Source organism: Chrysochloris asiatica, unplaced genomic scaffold, assembly GCF_000296735.1.
Source record: "Chrysochloris asiatica unplaced genomic scaffold, ChrAsi1.0 scaffold00140, whole genome shotgun sequence".
NCBI classification, from domain to species: Eukaryota; Metazoa; Chordata; class Mammalia; order Afrosoricida; family Chrysochloridae; genus Chrysochloris; species Chrysochloris asiatica.
Window position 1 is genome coordinate 5,823,178 of NW_006408658.1, and position 11,384 is coordinate 5,834,561.

General features: G+C 39.2%; 1 protein-coding gene across 1 annotated transcript; it reads left to right on the forward strand.

Moving 5' to 3' along the window:
• Window positions 1-10,078: 10,078 nt before the first annotated feature.
• Window positions 10,079-11,023, forward strand: LOC102831526 (olfactory receptor 52B4-like). The gene has a single exon (XM_006870378.1). The coding sequence runs from the start codon at window positions 10,079-10,081 to the stop codon at window positions 11,021-11,023; it is 945 nt and encodes a 314-aa protein (XP_006870440.1).
• Window positions 11,024-11,384: the final 361 nt, after the last annotated feature.

Here is an 11,384-nt window from a genome sequence, read left to right on the forward strand (position 1 = left end):
GCCACCATGTGTTAAAGCTTTCTTAGCATGTACGCTTCCAGCCTGTCTGACACTGACTGTCCTCTTAGTCAATGCAATGGACCACAGGCAGCAGATTAGAAGTATATATGTCTGTCTTGTCATGTACTCTCATGCGTCAAGTCTATCCCGTAATGGACGATCATGGCTTGTCCCTCAATATTTATGTTGCTATTATGATTCACTTAATATAAATATCCAAGATTTATAGAATTTCAAGTACCGCCTGAGGTTGCCTTGGCAATACCAGGCCAAATGATTTCAAGGGCATTACATGGCCTGTGGGTAGATGTTCCCCAACTCTGATATAGATGAATGTATATTCAAGGGTTATTTCTAAATTGCTTTTTGTCATGTTATGTTTTTACATTGGAGAAATATTAATATAAACAGATGGGAATTACTTCTAAAATGTTAAAAGTATAGATATTACATAATGGATATACTAAGATTTATAAGAAGAACTGGACAATAACAGTCATTCAAAGCATAAAAAACACCACAAAAAGAATAAATCATCTCTGGGATACAGGGATTGAGACACAGTTGGAATGGGCAAAAGGGAGAAAATAATGTTAAGATGCTTGGCTGTCTTTTGAATCTTGGTTTCCCTGGCATACCATTATAAAATAGATACTTGAGGGGGAGAGAAAAGAATAGCCAGAAATATCACCCTAGAAAGCTTGTAAGTCTGCCTTCTGTATATAACTGATTGGAAATACCTAAAATGGGGCTACAATGTGCCCAGTGAAGGAGGCTTCCTGCAGAGCCTCTGCATTACATAAGACCATAGGCAGGTTCCTGAACTCCATCCAGAATCTTCTGAGGTGGGAAATTTCCACTACAAAGGACAAGTAGACTAGCCTGGAATGGCTAGAAGAACAGATGATGCTTCTTGAAAGAAAGACCAACAGGAAAAATGCAAAACAATAATGGCAGTCTGACTGACTACTATAAGAACAAGCAAGTTGCTTGCCTAGGAGACATCAAGGCAAGCAGTCGGGTCCCCTCGGAGAAAACCTCCTTCCAAGACTAAGACTCAATGGAAATACATGAGCAGACACGTGTTCTGACTGGTTGGTTTAGATTAATTAAGTGGAGAAATTTCCCTTCAATTCCTACATTGCTGAGTATTTTTGTCTGGAATGTGTGTTAGATTTTGTCAAATATCTTTTCTGTAAAAGCTGATATAATCATGTAGTTTATCTCCTTTTATTAATTTATATGGTGAATTATGTTGATTATTTTACTAATATTGAACCATACTTGCATCCCTGGTACAAATCCCATTTGGTCATGATGTATTTTTTTGATACGTTGTTCAATTATATTGGCTAGGATTTCAATCAGAATTTTTGCATCTATGCTCATGAGGGATATTTGTCTATAATTTTTTTATTTAGTGATATCCTTCCCTTGTTTGGATATGAGGACTATGTTTGCTTCATAAAATGTATTAGGAAGTTTTCCATTATTTTCTGGATTCTAGAATAGCTTGAGTAGAATTGGTGTCAGCTCTTCTCTGAAAGTTTGGTAAAATTCACTAGTAAAGCAATCTGGGCCTGGACTTCTTTTGGTTGGGAGTTTTTTGATGACCTGATCAATTTATTCCTTTGTTATAGGTCTGCTCAAGCAGAATACTTCACTCTGTGTAAGTTTAGATATGTTGTGTTTTTCTAAATATGTATCCATTTCCTCTAAATTTTCAAATCTGTTGGAGTACAACTCTTCATAGTACTCTGCTATTATCCTTTTTATTTCCATTGGTTCTGCTGAAACATCACTCATGTGGTTTATTATAAGTGTTATTAATGTCTTCTTGTTTTGTTTTGTTAGATTTGCCAATGGTTTAACAATTTTATTAATCTTTTCAGAGAGCCAGCTTGTCTTTTTTTTTTTTTTCTATATATATATTTTTTTCTATCTTATTTATTTCATCTCTAATCTTGAGTTTTTTTCTTTTCTTCTGGTGACTGCAGCTTTACTTTGCTGCTCTTTTTCTAATTGTTGGATATGTTGTGTTAATGTGTTAATCATGGTTCTTTCTCCTTTTTGTATGTATGCGTTTATTGCAGTAAATTGTCCTTTCAACACTCCTTTTGCTGTGTCTTAAAGGTTTTGGTATGTTGTTTCTTCATTCTCATTTGACTCTAGGATTTTTTTTATTTCATTTATTTCTTCTACTACCCAGTCGCTTTTAAGCAGAGTGTTGTTCAGTTTGCAAGTGTATGATTTTTTTTCCTTGATCCTCCTATTGTTGATTTCTAATGTTATAGCATTGTGATCTGAGAAGATGTTTTGTAGCACTGTGATGTTTTTAAATTTATGGAGATTTGCTGTGTGGCAGAACATTCTTCAGAATGTTCTATGTGCACTGGAAAAGAAATTATATTGTATTATTTTTTGGTTGAATGCTCTGTAAAAATCTATGAGGTCATGTTGGTTGATTTAAAAAGAACCAACAAACTGGGGGGAAATGTATACATTAACATACCAGACAAGAAAATAATCTTTAAAATGTATAGAAAGCTTCAACATCTCAACAATAAAAAAATATATAACCCAGTTTAAAAATGAGCAGAGGACATGATGAGCCATTTCACTAAAGAAAAACATTCAGCTGTGTAACAAGCACAAGAAGAAATGCTTAGAATCATTACCTATTAACCAAACCAAACCCGTATTTGTGCCCATTCCAAAGAGAGGTGAACCAACAGAACGCAGGAATCATCAGAAAATCTCTTTGATATCTCATACGAGTAAAGTTTTACTAAAAGGAATACAGAAATGGCTGCAAGCATACATTGACAAAGAACTTCCAGAAGTTCAAGCCAGAGTCAGAAGAGGCCGTGGATTGAGGGATATAATTGCTGACGGCCAATGGATCTTGGCTGAAAGCAGAGAATACCAGAAAGATGTTTACCTATGTTTTATTAACTATGCAAAGGCTTTCAACTGTGTGGATCATGACAAGCTATGAACAACATTGCAAAGTATTAGGATTCTGGAACACTTGCTTGTGCTCGTGAAGAATCTGTACATGGACCAAGAGGCAGTTGTTCGAACAGAACATGGCAACCCTGAATGGTTTAAAATTAAGAAAGGTGTGTGACAGGGTTGTATTCTTTTACAATACTTATTCAATCTATATGCTGAGTAAATAATCCAAGAAGCTGGGTTATATGAAGAAAAACATGGCATCAGGATTGAAGGAAGACTCATTAACAACCTGTGATATGCAGATGATACAACCTTACTTGCTGAAGCTGAAGAAGAATTAAAGTATTTACTGATGAAGATCAAAGACCACAGCCTTCGGTATGGAGTGCATCTTAATGTAAAGAAAACAAAAATCCTTACCACTGGGCCAACAGACAACATTCTTATCAATGGAGAAAAGACTGAAGTTACCAAGAACTTCATTCTTCTTGGATCAACTAACAACACTCACGCAAGCAGCAGTCAAGAAATCAAATGACGTACTGCATTAGGCAAATCTGCTGCACAAGAACTTTTTAAAGTTTTGAAGAGCAAAGATGTCAGCTTGAGGACTAAGGTGCACCTGACCCAAGCTATGGTATTTTCAATATCCTCATATGCATGTGAAAGCTGGACAAGTGAATAAGGAAGACCGTAGAAGAATTGATGCCTTGAATTAAAAGTGCCATGGGCTGCCAAAAGAACCAATAGATCTGTTTTGGAAGAAGTGCAGCCAGAGTGCACCTTAGAGGCCAAGATGGCTAAACTTTGTCTCTCATACTTTGGACATAAGTCAGGAGGGAACAGTCACTGGAGAAGGATGTCATGCTTGGTAAGATGGAGGGTCAGAGAAAAAGAGGAAGACCCCCCAACGAGAAGGATTAGCCAGATGGCAGCATTGATTGACTCAAGTGTGGCAGTGGTAGTGAGGTTGGCCCAGGATTGGACATTGTTTTGTTATGCTGTGCATGACATTGCTATGAGTCGGTTCCGACTCAATGGCATCTGACAACAACAACAATGGCTAATGGAGTCCTGGTATAGTGCTCTGGGTTAATGCGCTGGACTGCAAAGTCTGTTTGAATCTCAAGGTCGGCGGTTCAAGCTCACCAGCTGCTCTTCAGAAACCCTACACTGTCAATATGGGTTGGAACTGATTGAAGGCACTTAACAATAACAACAACAATGGTTAATGATCATGAACATTTCTTCATGTTTATTGGCTGCCTGATTGTGTTCCTTGGCAGTGTCTGCTCATGTTCTGTAACCACTTTTTAATTGGGTTTTTAGTGTAGGATTGTAGCTTCCTGTAAACTTTAGAGATTAGTCCCTTGTTGCAGAGTCGCTATGAGTCAGAACCGACCGCACGGAACATCACTACCACCACCATATGTGGAAGTTGAACAGTGAATAAGGAAGACCTTAGAAGAATTGATGCATTTGAGTTATTGTGTTGGAGAAGAATATTAAAAGTGCCATGGATGGATAGGAAAACAAACACATGTGTGTTTGAAGAAACACTATCAGAATGTTCCTTTGGAATCCAGGCTGGCATGACTTTATCTCTCATACTTCGGACATATTGTCAGGAGAGAACAGTCCATAGAGAAGGACATCACACTAGGTAAAGTGGAGGGTGAGTGAAAAAGAGGAAGAGCCCCAACAATGTGGACTGGCACAATGGCAGCAGCAATGGGCTCAAACTTAACAACGATTGTGAGGATGGTGCAGGACTGGGCAGGGTTTCGTTCTGTTGTGCATAAGGTCACTCTGAGTAAGAATCGATAGGACAGCACCTAACAACAACTGGGCATCTAGGAGCAGGGTGACTGGCTAAATGCTGGTTGGGTGTCTCTGCGGGTTCAGTGAGTCCTAAGCCGAGCCCTGCCTAAACCCAGGCACCAAAATGGTGCACCAAAGCAGCTGCACCCAGCCCCCACCTCACACAAGTGTGGCTCCCAAGCATATGACTCCAAACCCCCAGAGAGGAGGGTCTGTGTTGGGTTTGGTCAATGGTGGGAGCTGGCCATATCTCTGGTCAGATGAAAAAAGGAGTTTGCACCTTTCCTGCAGTATGTGTGAATCTGCTCTGCCAGGACACCTTCTGTTGCCAAAGCTGCTCACAAGGCCTAGGGCTGTCGGTTCACCAGTATGACTCCCTCTCTTGGTGTCCCTGCTCAGCCTCTCCTCCCAGTAACCACTCAGTCCATTTCTCTAACCTTTAGGTCTCATTTGGTCTCTCATACCTTCGTTGCAGAGGGTTTGTGTTGTGCATCGGCCTAGTCCGTCATCTTATAGGAAGTCTGAAAAATTGTATATTATCAAGTATCTCTACTAATTAAGTGGACATAGAGTTGTTATGAATAAATTAAATCTACCACTTTAAGTCAAAATCTATCACTTTATTATCATGTGCAGTCACAAACCTTTTCAAATATGTGCACATGATGTATTTGGATAATTTAATAAATAGAAAAGATAAAGATTATTTAAAAGGAGGGAGATGTTACCAGCATAATTAAGCATTAATTGTACATTTACTGGCTATTACAGGAAAGGATGGTGGGGTATAGTACTTCATAATAAACATGAGTCATGTAAACATTATAAATACATATATGAGGATATGAAAATTGTCCCCCATACGTAATCAAAACTTATAATTCCAGATTTCAGAACATAAAATTGTATGAGAAATAAGGAACAAATTTACTCTTAAATATTATCTAAATTACAAAAACAAAGTGTTAAAGAGCAAAGACGTCAGCTTGAGAACTAAGGTGTGCCTGACCCAAGCCATGGTATTTTCAACAACCTCATATGCATGTGAAAGCTGGACAGTGAATAAGGAAGACCGTAGAAGAATTGATACATTTGAGTTACAGTGTTGGAGGAGACTACTGAAAGTGCCATGGGCTGCCAAAAGAACCAACAGATCTGTATTGGAAGAAGTGCAGCCAGAGTGCTCCTTAGAGGCCAAGATGGCCAAACTTCATCTCTCATACTTAGGACATATTGTCAGGAGGGAACAGTCACTGGAGAAGGATATCATGTTTGGTAAGGTGGAGGGTCAGAGAAAAAGAGGAAGACCCCCAACGAGATGGACTGGCACAGTGACAGCAACAATGGGCTCAAGTGTAGCAACAATTGTGAGGTTGGCCCAGGATCAGGCAGTATTTCATTATGTTGTGCATAGGGTTGCTATGAGTGGGTACCGACTCATAACACAACAACAATGTGTGTTCAAAGATAATCTGTATAGTGAATAGTCAATTTACTGGTGCTAATTGAAAATTGGATATCAATTTCTAATTCCCATTCACATAGGAATGTTTTATGTAGTTTCACTAGAACCTTATTTAATAAAATAAAACATGTACATTCCTAACCTAGGGAATAAGTTGTGGAGTAGAGGTTGGTGTAGATTGCTTGAAGAACCATAATGACCTAATCCATGTATATGAGATGGAGGAGGTGTTGTTGAAAAAAAAAAAATTCTAAGTGTGTACTCACTGGGGTAATAATTTACCCTGGAGAAATGCGGGCAAATGAATAAAAATCTCTGCTCCCTGGCACCCAGCATGAAGGACTCCTCCTATGACTCATCACATTCTAGATCTTGAAGACATTTGAAGCAGTAGAGTGAGTTGTTTATTCATGTGGGATAAACTTTCAGGGGAGAAAGAAGAAAAGCAGTCCATGCAAACTAGAGGTTCATTTAAGGACCTTTGTCTGGAGTTATGTAGGCAGAATAGGAGAGACCAGAGTGACAAATAAGTGTGGTCCTGTTGTTGTTGTCATGTGTCATGTCATTGGTTCTGATTCATAGCAGCGCTATGCAATTGGTGGAGTCCTGGTGTAGCACAGGAAGCTAATGCATTGGACTGCAAAGTCAGTTTGAACTACAAGGTCGGTGGTTCAAGCTCACCAGGTGCTCCTCGGAAACCCTATATATGGTCGCTATGAGTAGGAATGAAGTCCACAACATTTAACAAACAACAAACTTGCAATTACCAGTCCAATGCTTATCCTACACCACCACATCAGGACTGCATGGGTGGTTCTAGTGGAGTGGAAAGTAGTGTTAGGCAGGAGAGTATGATGAAGGATTCCAACTGTGCCAAGGAGCTCTGAGCCCCTTAGAGAACATTTAGCTTAGTCCCCGGTCCTGACTACTCTAATATGCTGCTGCTTCTTTGCTTCCATCTAATATTTGTATTTGCTAGGCTCTGCATGTGCAAAGATGAAAAACAAGTTTCAAAACTCATTGATTTTTACAATAAATAAATTAGGAATGTTAATACTTAAGACTCCTGATTAAAGCAGAGGAAAGGAATGACCTTGGGAGATGTGTCTCACAGATGCATACCTAACATATTGGGCAGGTGGTTAGCATGCCCTAAATACAACCAGTTCCCTCAGCAGCACAAAGCAGATAGATGGAGGTGACTTCTTTAAAATGTCAAAGGTAACTTTATCTCATCATTTTTCATAAGGAAAACATTCATGAGACGCTGAGAAGTTTTGGTTTTGGTTTTATTTGTTAGTTTTCTAGTATTGCCTTGAATTAGACAAACAATGATACTACTGGGGTAACTTCTATTGGTCAACCCCTATTCTACAACCTTCCTAGCCTCTCCTCTCTGCCTCCCAAAGAATATTACTTTTGTTACCCTAAAACAATCAGCACCCACTTTCATCTACAAGCTAGTCCTCTCCCAGCTTTTCTTTTACTTAAAATTATTTTACTTCATCCTTATTTTGCTATTTGTTTTTGTTTTTTTCATCCAGAATGTGGTTTATAGAGTTAGGCATCCATAAGTACATCAGCCCTCTATGTCATTTTCAGATCTGTTTTAATTTCTTCTACGTTTTAAAGGTGAATGGCTTTTCTCAAGGCATACCATGTTACAATGTTTGGTGGCCATAGACTGAATTAAAGACAGTCAATATTAATCATAAGACATAAGCAACAAGTCCTCAACCTAAAAAAAAAAAATCCTAGCTCAAGCCTTTCCTGGTTTCCTAGCATGTCTTTATTGTAGTTTCATGCATTACTTTGAAAGATACTCAACTAATAGCCATCGAGTTGGTTCCAACTCAGTGCAATCTTATATAGGTTTCTGAAGCTGTAAATCTTTATAGGAGCAGAAAGCCTCCTGCAGAGCAGCTGGTGAGTTTGAACTGTCACCCTTGTGGTTAGCAGTTCAAGGTGTATCCTACAGTACCACCAGTACTCCTTACAGGGATACTTGTAAAGTGCCATCAAGTCAGTTCTGACTCATAGCGAACCTGAACAGGATTTCTGAGGAGCAACTGGTGGATTTGAAATGTTTACCTTGTGGATTGCAGTCCAGGGCTGATTCTACAGCACCACACCAGAGAGACACTATAGATGCCTAAAGGGGAGCATGGTGGCTTTGTAGGATAAGCACTGCACTGTGAACCACAAAGTCACTACTTGCAAGGAAGATTAGGGAGAGGGAATTTGGGAGAGAGAAGAGCCTAGAGGAGAAATTCTCAACTTCAGCACTAATGGCATTTTGGACAGTGTTAATAAGGTGACTGTCCTGGGCGTTGTAGGATGTCCAGTACTATCCTTGACCTCTACCCACTGGATAACAGTAGCAACCACTTCCAGGCTGTGACAACCAAATGTCTCTAGATGACCCTCAAAGGTTAAATTTTCCCCCATCTGAGAAACACTGGGCTAGAGTTTGGTCTACAGAATTTCTAGCGGAATATGAACCCTTTAATTACTTAGGTGGAGTCCTGGTGTATCACTGTGGACTAATGCGTCAAGAGTGCAAAGTTGTTTGAGCTGCAACGTCGATGGTTCAAGCTCACTAGCTGCTCCTTAGAAACCCTACACAGGGTCATTATGGGTCAGAATCAACTCGATAGCACTTAACAACAACAATTACTTAGGTACCAGGCTTTCTGCTAAATTATCTAGAACCTGAGCAAGTAGGACTTAATTTTCTTAACAAAATATTTGCTTTAGGTCCACTTGTCCTTTAACATTATTGACACTGGTGACACTTTTCTTCTTTAGCACTATGGAAGGCAGAGTCTTTTCTTTACTTCTCAGCTTTTAGGATGCAGGCGTGAACAATTCTTTTATGGTTTTACCAGAATTTACAGCTTGTGGCTGAAGAGACACAAAAAGAGAATTTCAACTATGAATAATTCCAAAACCTTTGTGGTATTGAATCTGCGCAGCACTCCAGTGTAAAAAGGGAGCGAGAATAGCTACCTGCTCAGCTCTTCCTCTACCCTACCTCTTATGCTTATTCACAAGGCCTTGTTAAGTTTATTCTGTTTAGTTAAGTCTCTTGTTGCTGGGCGTATTTTACAAACCCAAAAATCACCTATGAGAAAAGCTTCAAATCCAAGCTCTATTTGATAGTAATTGTGCTAAGTTTTTGGAACCTCAACTTCCTATTCAGAAAAATTGATACCTACAGTTCTTAGTTGATACAGGTAATTAATGAGGTGCCATAATTATTTTAAACAGTGCCTGACATAAAATAGGTACTTTTTAAAGTTGCCTTGTTAGTTTTGTTTTATTGTAAAAACATAATAGTAATACATTCCTTCCAGATTCTTTCTCCCTTCGAATCTGCTTTCCTACTACTATCAGAGCAATGCAGAAAATGTTTCTCTAAATTTCCCACCAAATTCCATTGATCCAAAGGCATCCTATAGCCAAACAAACTGAATTACAAAATTTCATTGGGTATCTATTATACTTGTTATTTTGTTGTTTTGTTTTTTGGGGTGGATTCATATTCTTGGGGGAGATCCAGGAATACCATTGATATGTTTATTAAAATATAGTATTTAAGTAAATTGTGCAAATGCCCATCTTGCTTTAAGACTTTTAACCTCATTGAAAGAACAGATATTACATTCATATTTTCATCTTACATACTCCCTAGCACCTTGACTATGAAAGAGAATTGAGTAGGTGTTAAAAGCTACAATTGGTATAATAAAAATAAAAAATGCTTTAATGTAATCTGAAATTGCCTCTATTTCTGTAAATAGGAAGTGAGGTCCCATGTCATCTGCTCCAGGTATGGCCACCTTGAACCACACTTGGGTTAGCCACAAAGTCTTTTACTTGCTGGGCATCCCTGGCCTAGAGGACCAGCACATGTGGATTTCCATCCCCTTCTTCATTTCTTATGTCATCGCCCTGTTTGGGAACAGCTTACTTATCTTCATCATCCTGACCAGGCACAGCCTCCATGGACCTATGTACCTTTTCCTCTGTATGCTGTCTGGAACAGATATTGTCCTTGCTACCTGTACAGTACCTCAGACATTGTCCATCTTTTGGTTTGGTGCTGGGGAGATATCCCTGGGTCGCTGCATCACTCAACTCTTCTTCATCCATTCCACCTTCATTTCTGAGTCAGGGATCTTGCTAGTGATGGCATTTGATCGCTACATTGCCATATGCTACCCACTGAGATACACGACTATACTAACAAACAGCCTGATTGGGAAAATTGGTGTTACTATCTTTCTAAGAAGTTATGGCACAATTTTCCCTGTAATATTTCTTTTGAAGAGACTGACTTTTTGCAGAAATAACATTCTTCCACACACTGGTTGTGAGCACATTGGCTTGGCAAGATATTCCTGCGATGACATCCATGTGAACATCTGGTATGGTTTTTTCGTCCTAATGTCAACAGTGGTCTTAGATATTATGTTAATTTTTATTTCATATATGCTTATTCTTCGTGCTGTCTTCCACATCCCTTCCAAAGATGCTCTCCACAAAGCTCTCAACACATGTGGCTCCCATGTCTGTGTCATCATCCTCTTTTACGGGCCAGGTATCTTCTCCGTCCTCACTGAAAGGTTTGGAAGCCACAACTTACCCCATATTCATGTCCTGCTAGCCAATGTCTGTTTTCTGGCTCCACCAATGCTAAATCCCATCATATATGGAATCAAGACCAAACAGATTCGAGACCAGGTGACTCATATGTTGTTTTCAAAAGTTTTATAACTTTGAGAATAGAAACAAAACTGCTGTTTTATCAACATTTCTAATCATATATGAGGTGGTCATTGGCATTCCTAGAAGGTGACTGACAAATGAGAGTCTATGTTTCGAGAGCAAGTCATTTAAGGGGGCATGCTTTTTAGGGTCTCTAGACTGCTAACCAGCTGCTCCTCAGAAATCTATACAGGGTCGCTACAGGTCGGACCCAACTTGACGGCACTCAATAACAATAATAACAAACTGCTAACCATAGTCAGAAAGGAGCTCTGGTAGCATAGTGGTTATGAATTGGGCTGTGAACCACAAGGTCAGCAGTTCGAAACTACCAGCTGCTCCGTGGGAGAAAGATGAGGCTTTCTGCTCC